This window comes from Mixophyes fleayi, chromosome 4, assembly GCF_038048845.1.
Source record: "Mixophyes fleayi isolate aMixFle1 chromosome 4, aMixFle1.hap1, whole genome shotgun sequence".
NCBI lineage: Eukaryota > Metazoa > Chordata > Amphibia > Anura > Limnodynastidae > Mixophyes > Mixophyes fleayi.
In genome coordinates, this window is record NC_134405.1 from 202,923,402 (window position 1) to 202,945,402 (window position 22,001).

General features: G+C 41.5%; 1 protein-coding gene across 2 annotated transcripts in view; it reads right to left on the reverse strand.

Moving 5' to 3' along the window:
- Positions 1-1,909: 1,909 nt before the first annotated feature.
- Positions 1,910-22,001, reverse strand: part of HK3 (hexokinase 3) — a 61,541-nt gene continuing 41,449 nt past the window's right edge. For both annotated transcript variants that reach the window (XM_075209145.1, XM_075209146.1), the window contains exons 6-19: positions 21,348-21,443; positions 21,131-21,230; positions 20,866-21,049; positions 19,846-20,001; positions 19,532-19,765; positions 11,883-12,181; positions 11,439-11,587; positions 10,110-10,229; positions 9,934-10,029; positions 9,512-9,611; positions 9,123-9,306; positions 5,285-5,440; positions 4,272-4,505; positions 1,910-2,211 (exon numbers count right to left, since the gene is read on the reverse strand). In XM_075209145.1, coding sequence (XP_075065246.1) covers positions 2,061-2,211; positions 4,272-4,505; positions 5,285-5,440; positions 9,123-9,306; positions 9,512-9,611; positions 9,934-10,029; positions 10,110-10,229; positions 11,439-11,587; positions 11,883-12,181; positions 19,532-19,765; positions 19,846-20,001; positions 20,866-21,049; positions 21,131-21,230; positions 21,348-21,443 — 2,259 coding nt within the window. In that variant the 3' untranslated portion in view covers positions 1,910-2,060. The remainder of the gene's footprint in view (positions 2,212-4,271; positions 4,506-5,284; positions 5,441-9,122; positions 9,307-9,511; positions 9,612-9,933; positions 10,030-10,109; positions 10,230-11,438; positions 11,588-11,882; positions 12,182-19,531; positions 19,766-19,845; positions 20,002-20,865; positions 21,050-21,130; positions 21,231-21,347; positions 21,444-22,001) is intronic.

Genomic DNA, 22,001 nt, shown 5'->3' on the forward strand with positions numbered 1-22,001 from the left:
CTGACAGATAGTAATTTTGACAGCCAGAAATATTTATGCACAATTATGGGGGACACCTCAAAAGCACTGGGGACGGGGAGTGCGAAATTTTGAAAAGAAAAAAAAACCTCTATCCTCCTCTCTAGCGATTTTTGTTACAACAATTGGAATAAGAATATTGGATTCTCTGTCCCTGCTCTAATCAGCCTGTGACTACACCCTGCTCTGACGTTCGGCCCCGATTTGGATTCAGAGCGGACGGGAGAGTACAGAGCTACTCAGCTTGGTACTCGGATACCCAAAGTTCGGGTGGGTTCGGTTCTCGGGGAACCGGACCCTTCCATCTCTAATTTTATTGAAACATCCAGGGTAGCAAAGTCGTAATTCTATATTTTATTGGGACACATTAGCACCTCCCAGTTACACTTCTCTGAAAGCACATTTTAGGTGCACAATAAATGCTCTCATTACTTTATTTGAACATCCTAGTGTTAATAAATCCAGTCCGGGTATCCTCCCTTCACTCACGCATTCAATGAAACAGTTTTTCATTGAAAGCGGTAGTGCTGATGGAAGGAGGAGGCAGTACTTTGGCGGGATGTTTACACAGTGCACCACTTTCTGGCTTTGCATGTAAAAAGGCACATTTTTATTTGAAGTGTCTATTACCGAGGGCATCTGAGTGTTCTGGGCAGATCACAGATGGGCACCACTGTAAAACTAAGGTTTTGTGGAGCTCAGCAGATACTCTTTGTAAGAGTTCAGTACGTCACGCACAAGCACTCAGTTACAGCACTTACCCTGGAATGTGAATACTGAAATAAGCCACAAATGTTTGCAGTGGACAGGAGCAGAGACACTAGCAACGAAACTAAAGGAAGGTGAAAAGCAGATGGGCAAGCATGCAAGTTACAGGTATCACATGCAGCTACTGGTGTGATTAAATTCTCCTCATGTACATACTGTAGTTCTATAAAAAAAAAAAACAACCCTCCTTTGGCTGTCAAAAATAAAAAATGGACTATTACACACTCGATGGGTATTTGTGCCATGCAACCTTGTACATATACTTTACACTGTATGGGGTTATATGAACATTATCCCTTTTTGAACAGAAAAGGCAGTGATGTGCAATAGGCGGCCCACTGACCGGTCTCAGCCCGAGCTCTGTCTTGCTTTAGGTCTCCTCTTCTGACCTGCCAAACTTCATTCATGGCCCAAGCTCTAAAAAGAGCTGGGGCTGTGGGTGAAGATTGGTGGATAAAAGAAGATAAGACTGATCTTTAGCAACCTCTTTGCCTGAATCAGCCAACTTTTGAATCAGGTGACATTCTGTGCATGACGCAGGGAAGTCATGCAGTGCATGTAACACATCTGAGCGAGGAATGGACATGTAGTCTGCACCACATTGTCTCCCTCCATGCTCTGCAGGAAAAAAGTGGTGAGATTTCCACTTACTTCATTAAAGTAAGGCAACAAATTCGGCAGGTGTTATTAGGTTAGTAGTGAGTTGTCACTGGTAACCACCCAAGTGACAGGTGATTGCTATAAAACCACAAACTAAAGCATGTCTTTTGCAACAATGTTAAGTGTCACTGTGCCATTTGAATAAATTGAAAAAGCATGCATGGCACGTATAACGATTATAGTGTGGCTACTGATTGTTAAGTTTAGTTATCATCGGTCTGTTACACTGTTGGGGCCTATCTCTCCAGCCTACCATGTCCCCATTACCTTTAGGGATAATGACAGCATCAGTCTACCACTGGAGAGACACTTAAGCTAGTCTGACAACCAGACTGTTAAAAAAAAAAAGCACAGTCATTTGGAGTCTGTCCTGTAGATATGAAAGGCTAATTAAATAAAAATAAATACTCCTGTCTAACCAGTCTGTAACAGTTAGTGTAATATTGGACAGACACAAAACATCTCAATGCAAAAATATTTAATTTGTACATATTGCACAGCAAGTAAAAGTATTACATATAAATAGAACATTTATAAAACCCTTTTAACATTACTTATTTGGCAGAAGGGGAAAAAAAAAAATCCACAAACTACATTCCAACATGGAGATTCCTTTAAGCAGCACGGGCCTCAGCGCCAGCGACACGACAGGCAACGGCAGTAATCAGAGCTGCCCCTTTACCAGAGCCGTCTTCAGAGATGTGAAAGGAGATCTCACACTGAGGAGCCAGGACCTTCACAGTGTTCTGAACCACTCCAGCAAAGCTACAATAGAGATATTACAGCAGAATGTAAACCACTTTGTACTGCAATCTAAACAGGTGGACTTTTAAACAAAACTTGGATTACTGCATCTGTAAGGCAGACACTGCTCCCTACTGACCAGCATGAGCCAGATCTTCACAGTACAGGTAAGTTCAGAGGTCATGTGACACTCTATAGGATCATTATGGAGATTAATACATAAAAATAAAGTACATACTATAGTAAAAGACATACAGTATGCATGTTGCAAATGATGGGCATAGCTGTACAATTTTTGTGCAGCCTCTTCATGCAGTGCCATTTGTAAATTTAGGACCGCATTGGCCGTCATATAGATTAACTTATTCCTCTCAGAGTGCCATAAATAAACCAAAAAGGGGTAGTTCCCAGTTGAAAATGAGTAATTATTATGAATGGCTGTATTGGACAGTACCAGAAAAAGCATATTTTCAGGAGTAAAGTAGGAGAGATTAGATATAACAAGACATTATATGATAAATAAAAAAAAAAAAAATATATTATTCAGATAGATATATATGCTATCTGAATATCTATATCTAGTAATCGCAGACAGCCGTAGTTGTCACCACATAATTACAATATGAAAAGGGATGTATATCACATGAAGACAGTGGGACATTCACATGAAGTGTAAAGTAAAGCCAAAGTTTCTCAATCCATCTATGCTGCATACACAGCAATATAAAGGTTAGTCTTACACCATGGCTAATGGCTGCAATATAAATAAGTAATTGCAGAGAAGGTTATATTACAACAGGGTCAAACCACCCTCAGTGAACATTGTTACTAAGATTTATTAGATCACCACATATGACTGCATTGATTACCTACCAGGTAGACATTTCATGAACGCTATAGTTGTTGACAAAGTAAGGGAGGCAGACAAGGCTGCACATGCATATTCTACATAGAATATGTTTCTAGAAATAAATACAATGTTGACTGGTGCAGGAGACATTTGGGCCAGTGTTTAGATTATAAATAAAGCAGATTTCTCAGCACTCATGTAACTTGGCCCCCAAACCATCACAATGCTTTATATTAAGGCAATACAAATTAATAATTAAAGATGTGCTCCAAAGATCACTGCTAATCGCTTGTGTGTGAGCAAGACCAGGTTCAAGTGGCATTTGGAACAAATCTGGCCCCTTGTCCCGAAACTTTATGATGGGTAGGATATGCTCATGTATAGCCAGCATTAGAAAATCTTTAGAAATCCTGGCCTGTTGGAGGTAGTTTTAGAAAGTATTGAGAAACTGCTTTATAACCAAGAAAGAATTTGTAAATAATTTACTCCTCTTTCATAAAATAGGGGGATATTCAATTAGTTGTGAAGCCCCGTAGAAGCCTTGCGGGATGTTAAGTGATTTGCTTATTTTTCTTGCCTTCAGAGATGCAAACAAAACTTTCTGTACAGTAATTGCTGGGACAGCACAGATTAACAACTTGCACTTAATTGAATCGGCTACAAAGAATCACTTTCATAGTCTCTGCCCTCTGTTTCGGAGTAAATGGATTTGGACGTTGTCTAGACATCAGATTATGGTCCCTTGCATGTAAATATGGATTTTTACAAACAAAAAGGGGGACACTGGGGGAAGTATTAAAATGTACAAGAACAAATAGTTTCCATTCATAGCATTTTACTACAACATTTCTCACATCCTCTGAGGTACTAGATTTTATTTTCATACCGATGGACTACTAAAATGAATAGAAAGAAAGAAAGGTATCCACCATCACATTGTTCATTGGGTACTGCAGCTAATGTCACATGACCAAATATGGATTTCAGCTACTTTTTCAAATAGGAGGAATTTCAAGAAATGTGGTGCCCACAGTTCTATTAACTGGAGGGGGAAGGGATTAAAAGAATATGTCAAAAATATAGCCCAAGGCAGGTACTTCTACAAAGCAGTGTATATAAACTGTTAATTACTAAAATGGAATATTACATCAATTTACTTGCAACAATGACAAGACATATTAATGCATGTATGCCAATAAGAGAATATCAATATTACTGATCGTAAACTTACTGGGGATGCAGTTTGTATAAAGTTCCATCTACCCCGATGGTGATTTTGAGCTCGTCAAGGCCACGATTTTCTCTCATCTTCTCCACCACTGCAGCAATGCTGGCAGCACACAGCTGACCCGCTCTCCTCGACACTATAGTGCAAACTTCCTTAACCACAACGGTATCATCACATGTGCTTTTCAGACCTAAACCAGTCAGGATGGCCCGAACCTCCAGTAGACCAAGAGTATCCCTTGTAGGGTGGAGGGAGAAAAATAAATAAATGCTGGTTTTCAACAGCTTTATTCCCAATAGTATATTCTTAATCAAAATCAAAAGCTAATAAGCAACACCATACTTCTAGGGCAACAGTATTGGAATTGCTCTTACAGCAATGTAATATGGGGCGATCTGTTAGAACTATAAGAGTTTGTTAGCTAAAGGAACATCAGTATATTTTAGGAAGCTAGGTTCCTCTCTCACTCTACAGTGGGTGCAGTTTTCAATCTAGCTCTTCAGGCCTGTTTGTGGTGGGAGTAATTTAATTTGAATTCTCTGACCACGACCTAAACACAAAAACCAAAACAAAAAACACACCCCAATCAAACAGACATGTGTGCCTATTCAAATCTTTGTAGGATTTGAACATGAAGAGACCAATTTTAAGGGTTAAGAGCATTTCCCATGCATATACATTTATGGAATAACATTGAGGATAGGGAGGGCTAGCTGCCCATAGGTTGTTTAGCACATAATTAGGCAAGACAAGCTGAATTAAAGAAACACTACAAAACAAGGCCAACTTAAGTAGCAAGTGCTTCAAACCTTCATTGACCATGGCCAATCACAGCAGTCATTTCCTGGGTGTCTCTGGCCCTGTATTTAAGATGTAGCACAGCTTGGCACATTGACTAGCATATACAGGCCAAGAAATAAGGAATTTCTTTCAAATAGTTACTTACCTATAGCTAAACCAAACTATGGTAAAACCTAGCATAGGCCAAATTAATGCAAAATATAAAAATCCCCTACCTTTCAATGTCTGATAAAAACTTGGTAGGGAATAGGCCTCTCGTATTTAACTTCTCAGATATTTTGCCACCAAACAATATTCCACGTTGAGTGAGGACGATTAGAACTTGACGTACAATCTCTCCCAAGTACATTCCACTGATCAGCTTCTCATACCTGGAAGAAAAAGGGCATGTTCATAATTATAAATTGTCAAATAGTAAAGTATTCAACTGTAGTTGCAAGATTAACAAGGTTTTCACTTCTGTAAATCTGATTGGCTAATTCAGTCATTTTTTGACAAGTTGGCAGACCAATGCTCTGCGTGCGCTTTCATTGTTACAGATGAACATCTGATTCAGGCTTAGAATGGTATTGAAGAAGGAAAATTAAATTAATAAAAGTTATAAAAAAAAAAAAAAAAAAAAAAATCAGCCGATGCCCTCAGCAGCCAACCCAGAAGGATGTGGATCTTTAGGACAACCGGTGTACAGTTAACTGTACACCGGTTGCAATTAAAATGTCATTCACTTTTGTGAAGTGTACAAGGCAACTGACCACTGCAAATCTAATTGACAGACTGTACCTTATTCTTGGGAATCTAGTGCAGCAGATCGCACAGTGAGTGACGTTTATGAAAACATAATGCTGTTAAAGCAGAGGCCTGCATGTTAAGCAACAAAAATACTATGATGTGACGTATTTGAGCTTTGTAGGCTATATCTGGGAACAATCTTAAATAACCTTAACATTTATGGTTGCCCTATTTAGGGAAATCTTTACAAGACATTTGCCTTTTTTTTCGGTGCCAAAGACAAAGCAGTTGCATGTAGGTGCATCCCAAGTCTTAATATTTGGACTTCGCTTTTGTTTTGAGGAGGGTTTCAACTAGCAATGTCAATTCTTTAGAGGCCAAAATAGAAATACTTTCTTGAACATAGAGGATTCTCATACAACAGTGCAAGGGCTTTCTAGAATGCACAAGATTACCATTCCCAAGAATGCATTTCATAAACTTTGATTCAGAGCAATACTTTGCCCAACAAGACTGCGCCAAGAGTTAAAAAAAATAAAAAAAAGTCTACAAGTATAAAACACTGAAGTGCACCAAGATCACCACCAGTCAATGACGACGTTGTTTACAAATCAATCACCAGTACATAAGCAGCCAAAAGACAACAGAAGTTGGCCATCTGTTAAACATTTCCAAAACAAAACGAGGACATATAATCCAAGCTAAAAGCTAATTAACTGTGTTGTACCAAAAAAATAAAGGGGTGGTTGGGGGGGGGGGGGGGGCCGCACAAGCTAGAATAGAAACAAAAGCCAAGCACCAAAGTATTCAATATGCTTTGGTTTAATGAAAAACTTTAAAAAAAAGTTGTTTACCCAGGACAATGTATGGAGGCAAACATTCTCATGTAAGGAACCGCCACAGGTCAGAACCAAAAAGCTGCTCCATAATAATTTCTCACGCACAGAAAAATAGTACGAGAAGACATTACGAATTATAGTAGGCATGCAGTGCTGACAGAACACAATTCAATATAATATTGACAAACAATGTGTGTGCGTAAGGAAGTTGGGCAATTGATAAGTTTCTTCCCAAAAGCTGCCAAGATGCCCAATAATTACTCATTACGGTTGGTGAATGTGGACAGAAGATTAACTTTATGGTGTGCAACCATCTTTTGACTGCATGAATGATGCCTGAATTGCATCTGGCGACAAATGTCCATCACAAACCCGGGAACTGATCCTGCTGCTTAGTGTGTGATCAGCTCATGTTTTGTCAGAGTTATAGCATACATTGTTATATTACAATGTAGGCTGCTGAGACAGCATATGAGATTACAATTTCAAATGCAAATCTACAAATATAGTCCTCTTAGACAGCCAATTTGCAGACTGGTTCACTAAATTGCTGTTAGACTACTGGTGGGGATCTCCTGGCTCTCTCAATGGGGGCACACTCCTTGGCACCATAGCATAGTCCTCCATTTGAACTAAATTTGCTGGATTCATTACTTTAATGGGTTCATAGTTCAGTTAATAGACTAGATTAGACATGGTATACATTGACACAATGTAAGTAGAGGCCCCTATGCAGCTCTTTTTCCTTTAAGTTTATTTATGTGGATTTAACACTCCTCTTTTTTTAAATCTACTATTAGTTACCAGGACAGAGTGCAATTGCCACAGAGGGGTGTTTGTTAGGGTATGTTTAGAGAGAGCTGCAACATTGGACTGATTTTAAAGGAGGAACAATGATTAAAGTGCTGCTGGTATGGAAATCTGAAGGGCAGACATCAGCTAACTATAGTGCAGTCAGGCAACATCTGTGTGTCTGCATTTACATGGATGATCTGGTAATCCTGCATGGTAAATAGATGGAGCCTAGTAGCAATCACTGTGCTTTATTCACAGAAGAGATGCTGCCATTACAAAACACAAAACAAAAAGGAGATCTAGGCTTCTATTTACCTTCCGCATACCAGTTTTCGGTTAGATTTCCCAACTGCTTTTCGCAGACGTCAATCGGTCATGGCCAACATCGGCAGAGCCGGATTTAGACCTCATAGGGCCCTAGGCAGGATACTGTTTTTGGGCCCCCTCCTTGAAACAATCCATAGCACTATATTTTTGCAGCCTACCATATACCCCTATAGTTACGTAGAAGTGAAAGTATGTGCCGCCGCATGCCTACCATATACCCCTATAGTTACGTAGAAGTGAAAGCATGTGCCGCCGCATGCCTACCATATACCCCTATAGTTACGTAGATATGAAAGCATGTGCCGCCGCCAGAGGAGGTGAGGGCGTGGCTTGCATCTTTGGGGGCGTACCTAACATGTGAAAAGAGCAAGGCCACTCTGCTGCAGAAAAAGGCACCCCTAAATAATTACCAAGCAGTCCCGTTTTTTTAAGTAGTTGGGTCAAAACAACATAATAAATATTGAAGTCAGGGCAGAAATACTTAAGGTGTTTGCAAAAATAATACGCATAAATCCAAGTATGTGCTCTTGTCACTTTTGCCCCTTCACAATATCACATGTGCCCTTTCACCATCACCTTTGTGCCCATCACCACCTCTGTGCCCTTCACCATCACCACTTCTGTGCCAATCACCATCACCACCTCTGTGCCTCTTCACCATCACCACCTCTGTGCCCCTTCACCATCACCACTTCTGTGCCCCTTCACCATCACCACTTCTGTCCCTTGTTTTACTTACCTTTCTATTGTGCGCTGCTCCTCCTCCGTCAGTCCAGATGTTAAAAAAAAAAAAAAGGGGAGAGTCACGTGATCGCTTGTCGGGTGCCGGCAGCCTCTCCTCCTCCATCACTGAGACACTGAGAGGAGAAGAGGCTGCCGGGACCCGATTCGCGACAACCGATCCCCCCCCCTACCCCGACTCACTCCCCGGGGGGAGGGGGGGGGGGGAGGGGCGGGTGCCGTTTTTTTTTTAAAAATTGAACCTGTCCCCCCCCCCAGCTGTGCCCCCCCGAGAGCCGCTAGGCCCTAGGCAGGTGCCTAGGTTGCCTAGCGGTAAATCCGGCCCTGAACATCGGACACGACTACTTTTAGGGTATCAACCTGTCCATACACAGGTAGGAATAACCATAATATGTCCAGAGGGTATGAATGTAGGGACTGCGATCACATAAATCAGTTTTATAGAGTTAGCATGGAAAGCATTTTTCTGTGCAGCCACAAAGCTTTGAACATTTTAAAGTAATTCCTACAATTCAATATCCCCCCCTATTCTTCTAACCGACACAACTGCTTCTGTATACCACCAATAGGTACCTGAAGTTTCAGAGAAAGACACCCAAAAGGTATGTTAACTATTACAAACCTCTGTTTTCCAGGATTAATTGAGAAGTTGTCTACGTCATAGTCAAAGGACGTGATGATATCATCCAGGCATCCATTGTCTCCAAATGCCCCCCACTCCATATTAATGCACATCTGTCCATCATCCCCCTCCAGAACCTTCACATTCCTCATCTCCTCCATATAACAAGCATTTGTTCCCGTCCCTGCAAGAACGAGAATATGTAGATTAGAGATCTAGACAGAACGTATCATGCCCCATCTAAACTGATAGAATACACTTCCTGAGCAACTGACAATAGGTTGCCTGGGGACCCCGGTTCAAATTCCAGCATTAGCCGTTTGCAACATTGGACAACTACATAATACAAATCTTATACATTAGGATGCTGAAACATATGTATGTCTCACCTACGATCAGTCCAATCTCACATGCTGTGTCATCATATCCACAGGACATCATTGTTCCAACTGTATCATTTACCAGTGCTACCACATGGAAATCAGAGTTCTGAAAAATTAAAGTGCACAGCTAGCAGAGTTGCTAACCCTCAATAGAGCAGCTAAACTTTCATCAGTCAGCAAGGTTAAAAAAAACAAAAAAAAACAAAGAAACACGCTGTCAAAATGAAGCATGTAGAATTCCAAATACTAACCATTCCTGACCCTCAATTTGTGGTAGACACTGCTTCTACTATCAGTTCTGGACAGATTGGATACTAGATCACTTGAAAAATGTTAGTCATAAGTAATTTATAAAATGGTTAGGCAGACAACCCTGACCACTAGTCACAGTGCTGGATCACCAATGCAACAATAAAAGCATACAATACCTTTTTTCGAACAGCTGCCTCTCTGAGAAGCCTGACCACATCTTCACCCACACATCCAGAGGCACTAAACCCCTTTGTCCAGGAAATCAGGATGCCCTGGGCAAGATGGAAAAACAAGTGTGTAATACCAGCATATGGAGTGTTGAAATATGGACATCATCATTCCAGCTCTTTACCTTGTCCAGGCTAGTCTGCTTACAGGGAAAGGAGAACGTGAAGCCCAGGGGCAATCTCTTCCCTTCAAGTCCATTTTCTTTTTGAAATTCTGTGATGCAGTCCACAATGTGGTCAAAGAGCTGGACAGAGAAGATCACACAACATTGCAATTGTATCAGACAACTTCATATCCATGATAAAATGTACTTTTGGAAAAGCAGCACACACAGGAGACTGTCATTATGCAGATTAACTTCTTTAAAGCATACCCGTCACCTGCACAAAATAAAAGGAGGAGGACAACTTACGGGCTAAACCCAAATTCATAAAAATGCAGCCCTTCAATTCAAGAGAAACATCACTCGGGTATTAAGCACATTGTCCCGCATGCCTTAGTCATGTCACTTAATCATGGTGAACGGAATGCCTAGCTCCATTGTATAATGGACAGATGCAACCCCGCCCGCAAAAACAAAATATAATATACACTAGCCTACTGGCAGAACATAATGCAACATACCTGTATATACTTATTTCTAAACTGATGCAACAGAAACTGCCCAAACTTACAATTAGGACACCCCAATAATAGAAAACACCGCCATTTAATTACTGTAAGCAAACCATTTGGCAAAAAAATAAAAATTATGTTTTTTTTCCCCTAAAACATCCCTATTTTGGCTGCACCATCTGAATCAAAAGCCACACTCTTCTCCAATTGTTCCGATATGTACAGTAATACTAGTGTTACACCTTTCTTGGTTGGTCATCAAACAAAAACACCCAATGCAAACCTTTATTCTGACTTTGTCAATGACCAACATCCTTCGGCTTTTAGTTCCACCTAAATCATTAAGCTTTTGAATGGCAGTATCGCCTTAATAAAGCACAATATAATGACTTTTGGTTTTTAGAAAAAGGGCTGCTAGCCGGAGTTTGAGTGGTTGTCACACAGAAGCTGTTCACGCAGGCAAAAAAAACAAAAACAAAAATCCACCACAACTAAGAATAGGAGCTCAGATTGTTTTTCCTGCTAGAACTGCCAGAAAAGTTCTACAGTGTCCAAGTTGTTTCCAGCAGCCATTTAAAAACCACATTTAATGTAGAGGAAAATCAGCCTGGTCTTTGAGGGAGCTGTTTTTTTTTGCTGTTGGCGGTAAACACGGCTTGCAGCTTTTTAAGCACTTCTAACATCCCATTTATTTCAATAGTACAGCAAAGACACGGGGAAACCACCCTTATAGTTAATTTTTATTAAATATTTAAATTTTGCAATAATACCTGAAGAAGCGGATAAAGCACCACATACAGCAAAGACACAATGTAAGCAGTAGTGAGAGAACACATACCTCTTCGCCTGTTCCTTGGATCACACGCAGTAACAAGGTGAATGTCTTGCTCACCATTTGTATCCCTCCCTCATTTCTTATGCCCACGCGGGTATACAAGACTCGAAAGTTGGTCCCTCCCAAGTCTAGAGCTAAGAATTCCCCTCGTTCTGTATGGAAAAAGTAAAAAAATAAACTTAATAGAGCAAAGTGTCAAAGTTTGTGTTGTGGCGTTTAGTGGAGGCGGGCCCCATCTTTTAGCAAGGACAGCATAACAAATAGATGGCGTTTATGACCCTGCCTTATCAAAATATGACCAACTGTTAACTGATATAGATCGCATAATAAGACCACTGGATTAGTAACTACAGTGACAAAAGTAAATAAATGTAGAACAAATAAGGCGAATATATTGTATATAACTTTACCATGTTTGGAGATCTAACAATTTATTTATTTAATTACCTGTCCCATCAGGTGTAGCACAGACATAGGTGGGCAGCATCTTCACAGTAGCCACATTCCCCCTTTGTAGCCCAATCTCCATTTCTTTACGCATGCGGCATTGTACAGATTTTAGCTTGGCCTCCGACATAATAAACGGGGCTAGGATTTCATCGATGCAACATCTTTGGGCTGCAAGTCGTTGAGCTACAGCTGTTACTATAGCAGTGCCCTTTCCACTTCCATCCTCGGACACTAGAAATTTAACTTGGCAGCTTGGGGCCAGCTCTTCCAGTGCCTTGCTGAGATGCACACCAAAACTGGAAGATTAAAAGGGCTCACGTAAGTAATCTTTTACAGCTATTTTTTTTTTTTAAATCAGGTAAAATTTTATTGCATTTTCCTTTTTTTTTTTTAGAACATTTTAAACAACAAAAAAGCCCATAACATTGGGCTTAATCCCCAATTATAACCCACACAGTGTTACAGGTATTATCAAGTAACCATACATAATAGTATCACAAAAGAAAAAACATTGACATTCAGATATACAAGCCAAGGTATGCACACCTCCCACCATTTCAAGATGCAATGAAATAATATTACAGTTTTGATAATACAGAATATAATCGTTGACGTTAATGACTCAACAATAGGCGGCTGGATGTCTGCCCCGAGCATTCAATAGGAGAGCTCCACCTCCCTCAACCCTTCTGTAACATATGGGGATATCCTCCACCTATACCATATTCTTTCATACTTATCCACTAGTTTCCTGCTGGTGTACATGAACCTTTCATGGCCGACTGTATCGTTAACAAGGTCAATCCAGCTACTCAAAGTCGGGCCTTCAGGTGCCATCCATTTTCTAGCTATCACCACCTTTGCCAACATAAGTAACGTGTTGATAAGCAGTCTAATAAGTCTACGGGTTTTTTTGTTTAAGCCCAAACCGAATATAGAGAGTTTTGGAGTCAAGGCCACCACTCCCACCTCCAGTCTTTTAATACAATCCTCCACCTTTCCCCAAAAGGATGAAACCAGCGGACATTCCCAGAGCATATGCCAAAAATCTCCTTTTTCACTCTTACACTTGGGACACAACACCCTCTGATCCCCACTAAACTTAGAAAGCCGAAGAGGGGTGAGATACGCTCTGTGTAACAGAAAAAACTGGACCTGGCGAAATCTGACTGATGCAGTGACCTCTTTCGGGCTACACAACACCATATCCCATGCCTTGTCACTAAGTCTCCCCAAATCCTCCTCCCACCTGCATCGCAGCTCCGGCAAGCCCCCTTCACCAGATCCTTCCACCAATATTGAATACAAAAAAGAGATTTGCCGTCTTTGGCCCAACCTTGACAGTTGCACTCTTAAGGAGTCTGCACTAAAGCTTGGGGCAGCTCCCCGGAACTGCGAGGCCAAAGCATGTCTTAACTGCAAGTATCTATAAAAGTAACCCCTAGGTAGCTCATATAACCTCTGAAGTTGCTCAAATGAATATAATACCCCATTTTCATACAGTTGCCCAATCTGTATTATATTGTAGATTCGCCAGGCTCCAGCTCCCTCCATCCTAATCATTTCTCCAAAATCCAAGTTATCCCAGAGTGGAGTGCACGGATCTAAATCCAATCCACCCCCAATCTGGGCTGACAGTCGCCAAACCTTCATGGCCTGAATTAACAAGGGGGGGTCCCTCCCAACCTTTCTTCCAGCCAGAAGAAACTGCACACGTGTATGATTAGATCCTGTCTCAGAGACTAAAAAGTCATGCAAATCTAAACCCAACCGCGACCGGAACCATACCTCAATATGCGTTAACTGGGAAGCAAAATAATAAAGCCGTAGATTTGGCAAAGCCAAACCCCCCGACCCTCGAGAACGATATAAAGTAGTAAGCTTAACTCTTGCTCTCCTGCCTGCCCACACCAAAGAAGCCATGAGACGTTCAATGTATCGAAATGTGCTATGAGGAATATACACCGGTGACTGCTGCAAAACGTACAAAAACTTTGGTTGGATTATCATTTTGACCAGGTTAATTCTACCTGTGACCGACAGTGGCAGCTGCTTCCATACCCCAATCCGGCTCCTAAGATAGTCAATCTGAGGTTGGACATTACGCTGGATATATTGACCCATATCACTAGATATCCAGATACCAAGATATTTAAATACTGGGATCCATTTAAGAGGAGTCTGCAAAACTTGACCCATAGGGCAAGCACCCTTAATCGGAGTTACACTAGATTTGTCCCAATTAATCAAAAGCCCCGAGTACCTGCCAAACACTGAGACCACACTGAGTAAAGTTGGCAGCGATTTATCAGGATATGACAAAAAGAGCAGCATATCATCTGCATAAAGGGCAATCTTGTCCGTCCTGCAGCCCATCCTCAATCCAGTAATATCTGACTGCATTCTAATCATACATGCCAATGGCTCTATGGCCAAGGCAAATAGAGTGGGGGACAAAGGGCACCCCTGTCTGGTACCTCTGCCCATAACAAATTGACGGGACACAAAGCCATTTACACAGACTCTAGCTGTAGGGGAGGAGTATAGCAGTCGAACCCATTGAATAAAAACCGGACCAAACCCAAATTTCAACAGCACCGCCCACAGATACCTCCACTCCACAGAGTCAAAGGCCCTAGCAGCATCTAACGACACCACCACCGCCTCCTCCTCCACCGGGTGGGGCAACTGCAAATGGCAAAAAAGCCTACGCAGATTTATAGCCGTAGATTTCCCCGGCATAAAACCAGTTTGGTCAGGATGTACAATCTCACTAATTACCCGATTTAAACGTGTCGCCAAAATTTTTGCCAAAATCTTAATATCTGTTGTCAATAGCGATATAGGTCTGTATGATTCTGGAAACAAGGGATCCTTTCCCGATTTAGGGATAAGAACTATAATGGCTTCAGACATAGACGGAGACACACATCCCTGATCTCTAAAGCTTGTAAACATATCTTTCAAGCGAGGCACAAAGAACCCCAGCTGCTTCTCATACAACTCTATGGGTATCCCATCTATGCCCGGAGCCCTGCCATTTGGAAACGAGGCCATCGCAGCTACAATCTCCTCATCAGTAATTGACAGGTCCAAACTTTCTCTACCATCTGCGCTCAGTTTAGGTAAAGAAACAGCCGCCAGATACGTGTCTAAATCAAAGTCTGAGTACTCAGCTCTTGACACATAAGCATCTTTAAAATATACATAGAAAACATCACTGATCTCTTCGGTCAAGGTATGCACAACACCCAAAGTATCTGTAATCCCCGCCACTACAGCCGCCGCCCTTTCTGACCTTGCTAAATACGCTAAAAACCTACTACATTTATCCGCTTCAAAGTATTGAGTATGTTTAGCAAATAACAGCTTATGCCTTGATTTATCTAACAAATAATCCGACCATTCTCTCTGTACCGCTAGCCAAGCCATCCTATCAGAAGCCACACGAGGAGAGAGATACACCTCCTCTAACCGCACAACCTCTTTTTCTAATTTATCACCTCTCAACCTAGACTCTCTTTTGAAACAATTAATACTTCTAATTAAGGAACCTCTTAAAAAAGCCTTGAATGAATCCCAGACAAAAGGTGTGGCTGCTGTGTCCACATTGGTAGCAAAATACTCTTCCCATTGGGATTCCGAGGTATTTCCATCCTGCAACAATGTCAACCAAAAGGGATTAAGTCTCCAAAATGCTTGACCTCTAGAAACATTAAGTTTGACTGTCAATACCAACGGAGAATGATCTGAAATCCCCCTTGGTAAATATGCAGCATCCGAGACAGCCCAAATCAATTCGGGAGAAAGCATTATATGAAGTGGAATAGCAGGAGAAACAGACCTCCCCCGGATGTCTCAGACGCCACACATCCACCAAACCCATCTCTTCCAACAGATCAGCGAATTTGTTTTTTTTAGCATGTGTAGTATCCCCCACCTCCCTCCACCTATCAACATTGGAATCCAACACATTATTGAAATCCCCACAGCAAATAACAGGAGTGTCCGGAGAGAGAGAGACAAAATCACTACATTTTTTTAAAACCTCACTACTATACGGGGCGGGGGGGGGGGGGGGGGGAGACATAGACTGACAATAAGTTTATACGCTTGGAATCAAAAATGCCCCTTACAAAAACATATCTACCTAATGGGTCCGACTCCACCATTTCCAAAATAAAGTTTACTTTTTTACGTATAAGGAGAGATACCCCTCTAGAATGACCCGTATGAGTAGCATGATATACCCATCCAACCCACGGTTTTTTAAGGGCCAACACTTTACATCCCACTAAATGTGTTTCAGTTAGACATATAACATCCGCTTCATACTTTTTTAATTGGGATATGACCAAAGACCGTTTAATTTTATCATTTAGGCCACGAACATTCCAAGTCAGGATTTTAATAGACCCCCTATTCATTTTTCCAGTCGCCATAACACAAGGGAACACACATAAGACATTTCTGCATAAGAATCAACCCCCTCCAGCCCAGGCAGACACCCAGCCACCAGTCAACCATATTAGCATATACCAAAATAGTCAGTCTCATCATCTGAAAATATTTGCATAAAGATAAAATACCAAACCTGTCACTGCATTGAAAAACCCTACCCCTCCCTACCCTATTCAAAACGCCCCCCTCCCCGTATATCCATCCCCAACTTAGACATACCTGGATCCCCTTATAACTATCCCGCATCCCCTTAAACAGCACACACAACTATCTCCACGTACTTATGGAAATACCCGTATGCACCGAAAAAAAGGGAGGGAGGTCGCGACCCTTTAAGCAAGGGAAGCCCCCCAGCCCACAAGTTCACCCTAATACTCCTCCAACCCTCCATACCCACCCAGACCCTTAGCACCTACTGTAGGATCCAACAATCTCAAACAATATCACCCCATAACTGACATTTTCAAAAGGATCAAAATAACTACAATATTAACCAAAGTATTTCAGTCATATATAGTCAGAAATCAAAGTGATATATATTGACAGAGCATATCTCAAACATTATGACTATCAAAGGGACACAGTCTTGATATCATCTCAGTTCAGGAGACCAATACATCACCAAGAGTATCTTCAGTCCGGACGAAGACCACTTGGAGCTCTCCTATCCAACCAGTGAGTCCCCTCAGATGAAGATCCAAAGAAAAGGGTAGTTCCATCCGCAATCACTCTTAATCTTGCCGGGAAAAGCATAGCATATGGCAGTTGCATTTCACGAAGACGACGCTTCACCTGAATAAATTGAGCTCTGCTTTTTTTGTACATCCACCGAGAAATCAGGATATACAGCAACTCTCTGATTTTGGTACATCAGTGGGCCCTTAATCCGAGCCAGGCGCAGAATAGCATCCCGATCCTTAGAATGCAACATCTTGGCAATAAATGTGCGCGGCTGTGCACCAGGAGGCGGTCTTTGAGTCGGAATCCGGTGCGCCCTTTCCACCGCAAACTGGGCCGTGAACTCCTCTCTGCCGAACAGCTGGATCATCCAATTCTCCAAGAATGTCTCCGGAGCACCTCCCTCTGCCTTTTCAGGGAGACCTACCAGTCGAATATTACTGCGTCTGAGGCGGCCCTCCATATCTGACATCTTCTGTTTAACCGACACCATCTGAGCCTCCAAACAAGCAATTTTCTGTGGCAAAGGGACTGTAGTATCTTCAAGTATAGAGATGCGGGCCTCCGTCTCCGACACTCACTCTCGAATTTTCTGAAAATCCTGCCGCATCAATGACAAATCAACCTGCACCTCTCCAATTTTATCCATTACCTTCTTTTCAGAGGCAGCGATGGCTTTCAGGACCTCCTGAAGAGTAGAATCAGCAGGTGTGTCTGCATCTTTAGAAGACTGGGGTACTTGCAACTCAGATGCAGGAGCTCCCCCTGTGTTTGTAGCAGGATTAGAACGAGCATATTTCTCCAGCCTGCTAGCAGCAGTATTACTTGTAGAGTGCTTACCCATATTAGCACCTGCTACACACAGATTGCTACAGATACACTGTTATGATGTATTATACAAGTCCACTGTAGTGAATGCTCAATAAAGACACCACCTGCACGCAGATAATTCACAGAGGGAAAAAAGTCACCAGGCAGCTTCAGATGACACTGTATATAATCTCCTTACTGTGCCACAGATAAAAATCTCAATGCTTTTAACAGGCACCACTGTAGAACAGGAATGTGACCGCTATGCCTCCAATACAGAGTAACTGCATATGTTCTGTTCTCCCCCGACACTACCTTTCAAGATGGCGCCGCACCTCTCTTCCCGGCGGGAACACCCGGGGACCGACACTCCACACTTTACCCCAGCAGCCAGATGACCTCCCTCCACACGGCTCGCTCACACAGGGCAGGTAATTAATGACTCACAGCGCCTTCACCGACCCAGGAACTCCTTCCCCGCCAGCGCGCTCAGGCTCATCCACGCTCCGGACACCAACACTGACTGTATCTCTCCCGAACCTCCAACAGAGACACCAGCTGGACCAGGACAGGCAGGGGCAGTTCTTACACCAAATTATCCCCGTTAGAAGGAGCCGGTAACACAGCAGGATATCGCTACAGGATATTTAGGCTGGAGAGCTTCAGTCAGCACAGTCTACTCCATGCTCCGTCAAGCCACGCCCCCTTTTACAGCTTTTTAGAGTGGAATAATCAAAGAATTAGGATTTTCTTTTCTCTGTAAAACAAGTATTTTCGATCTGCCTACATTGTGCGACCACTTTCACCCACCAGTGATGAATTGAAAAGGAGAAATTCATACTAGGGTAGCTTAAGTCAGTATGTAGTAATGTGTACCAGATTTCATGGTCATGTAACATTATTTAATAAACACTTTGCTTTACTATACAATTATAAACATTCCAAGAAAGAATACTACAGCTCTTTAGAACCCAAGTATACTGGTCTACAGGAGGCATATATGCATATAGTTATGATCAGGACATGTGACTGTATACACATTGGGCCCAATTCATCAAGGAGCATATCTGCCGATTTTGTGCATATCGTATGCAAAATGTATGTGCGTATAGTCCGGTTCAGGGCATGCGCAACTAAAAACAGCAACGCTCAATTCATCTTTGTATGCATAGGACATTTGCTACAGCCGACGATTTCAGGGAGTGAACGGGGCAGGGAAGGGGTGTACGCCCGTAGTCCATGTACAGGAAGGGCGTGCTAAACTCGAGCGCACGCAACCATATCCAAATCAAGCTTAGGGCATCTCAAAGTTACTTGTTTTTCTGCCAGCTATAAGGCTAGTAGTGATGACAGTCTAATATGTATGCTATAACCATGTGTGCAATCAGGAGCAACTGTAAATATTTTATGTACAGTAGACATTAAGATCTTAATAAATATATTTAATGGGATTATTTTTCCTCATTAACATTTATATTATTAATAGGTGACATTAGTTAAATAGTTGTTTTTTCTGTGCATTCATTTGAGAATGTATATTCCACACAGGCACTGGACATGTCCTGCAGTGTTTTAAAACAAACGTACATTATCCACAGTATGTGTGCCTTGATGAATCCGGCCCACCGACTGCATTGAGCAGTCTACTAAATCTATGCAGGAAAAAGTAACACAAATCCAAGGGTCCAGCATCTTACTTGGGGTTTGCTTTGTACACAGAGCCATCTACTCCTACTGTGACTCTGCACAACGGGTCTTGGCGATTGTTTTTAATGCGGTTGGCAATGGCAGCAAGTCCAGCAGCACACAGCTTGGCAGACCTCATGGACACTGCATTGCACACACACTTCACCTGCACGCAGTCCTGTTCACTTGGATTTAGTCCCAAGTCAGTTAACATTCTTTTAGCAGTATTCAAACCAGACATGTCCCTGGACAAGAGGAAAAGGTCAATTAGCTTTTTTAAATAATAATAAAATAAACAAGAGTGCAAGATATGGTAGACACTCACGTCTCAATTTCTAACACATCCTTTGTCCCAATTGACCCTTTGGCATCAAGCTGCAGTGTCTTGACACCACCAAACAGTAGTCCATCATTGGTCAATTTCAGGAGCACATTACGCACAATTTCTCCCATGTACATTGCACTAGTCATCTTTTCAAAGCTGTAGGGAAAAGTGGGTTACAGTACAGACTTAATACACATTTACAATTACTAGCGCCATAAATAAACCATATATATATATATATATATATTTCAGTTTGCATTTTCTGGGCTTAGTTCAGACAAAACTAATCTTAATTCTTTTAATCTTATGCAATTGCATTAAATTACCTCCTTTTTCCCCATGGTTATTTCATATCTTTGTAGAGCTAGCTATTAACTTATTTTATTGAAGAAAGGGCATTTTTTTTTTAAATTGTAGCTAAAAGCATTTCTTATGTTAGGTAGAAACCCTGACTTTAAATGATTAAATAGATGGTCGTGTCCAATACTTTGTTTCTTTGGTTGCCCACTGGCATAATTACATTCGCTTTTGAGGTTAAAACAGAGATACTCCATAATGGTAAAGTTTGCACACACTGAAGTTTTGCAGTACTTAGATCATTTTGCTTTAGCTAATTGGAGATCAGCATAGGTATAAAATATCAGCATGGTTATAATTAGTTCTTAGATGTTCAAACACTATATGGTGTTTTATGTTCTTCATTTGAAGATACAGGTTTCCCAATTTAAAACACCTTGCAGTTCTCTTTGGAACGAGTTGACCAGGCAGGGGAAAGAACCAGGATGTGGAGCATAATTAAGCAACCTATGTTTTCCCGGCTTTTAAATTATAGGACAAACCATGTCTCCTACCAGCCAACTGACTCTTCCACTGTAACCATCTCTGGCTTACATGCATAATAAAATGGAATGCCATAACTTATGTATAACGTGATTATCAATGTCCTGTCTGAAAATCATAGCCTTCTGAACTGAAATAATAGTGGGTAATAAATGGACATATAGTTTAGGTTCCACCTACCGCTGCTTTCCAGGTAAACTGGATGCCTGGTCTACCCGACAGTCATACTCTGTCTCAAGGTTACTTAATGCTCCGTCATCTCCAAGTGCTCCCCACTCCACGCTAATGCACATTGTACCTTCATCTTCTTCTACAGACTCCACATTACCCATTTCTTCCATATAACAGGCATTGGTACCAGTACCTGGGAATAGACAGCATGACAACTTAGTACAATGGGTCAAGTGTTACTAAAATGGCTTCAAGGACAACCCATACAACTCACCAATAATAAAGCCAACCTCACAGCTGTGATCCTTGTAGCCACAACTCATCATTGTCCCAACAGTGTCATTGACAATGGCAAGAACATCAACTTCATAATCCTGTAGAAATAAAAAAATATTCTGCCATTGTAATTCAGGAGCTCATCAGATGCCGCAAGATCAGGTAACTTCTGTATAACAAGAAATCAATGTCTAGTAAAAATGCCCCCAATTCACCTCACGTCTTTGAATGGCATCTTTCAACAACTGAACCACATCATGTCCCTCTACACCGGAGCAGCGAAACCCCTTAGTCCAAGAGATAAGTACACTCTGTGGGGAGAAAATTATTGACAGGGTTACGTCAACACCACCCTATAATCCTAAATCAAATATTTCTTCAAATGTGTTTAATGGCTTAAAGAAAAATGACACAATTAGAGGTGTTAGTGCCCCTAGCAAGCAAAAAAAACAATGACAAATAAAATATTAGTGTGCAAGTAATATAGTAGAAGGATAAAACATTAAGTTTGTTCTGGCATTGCAGAGAAACAGTTTTTTCAAACACAGACATCTATTCACAACACTCTTGTGCAGGTTAACAGTTCTCACTATATCTGAAATAGAAAGGGATAAAAATATTATTATTATTAATAATAATAATTATATAAAAAAAAAAAAAATCCTGGCTTGGGAGGAACAAACAAACCCAAAATATTACCCATGTTTCAACAATCCTCCTATACCCTCTACATCTGCCGCAGTCAGGTAAGGCTGCCAACAACCTGTTGTCGATTGACAAACATGCTGCTTTAGCTGGAATGAGGAGTCCCCAGACATGTGCCACTGCCTGAGATTGCTCTCCCACCCCCTTTCAAAGCAGCGCTTTCA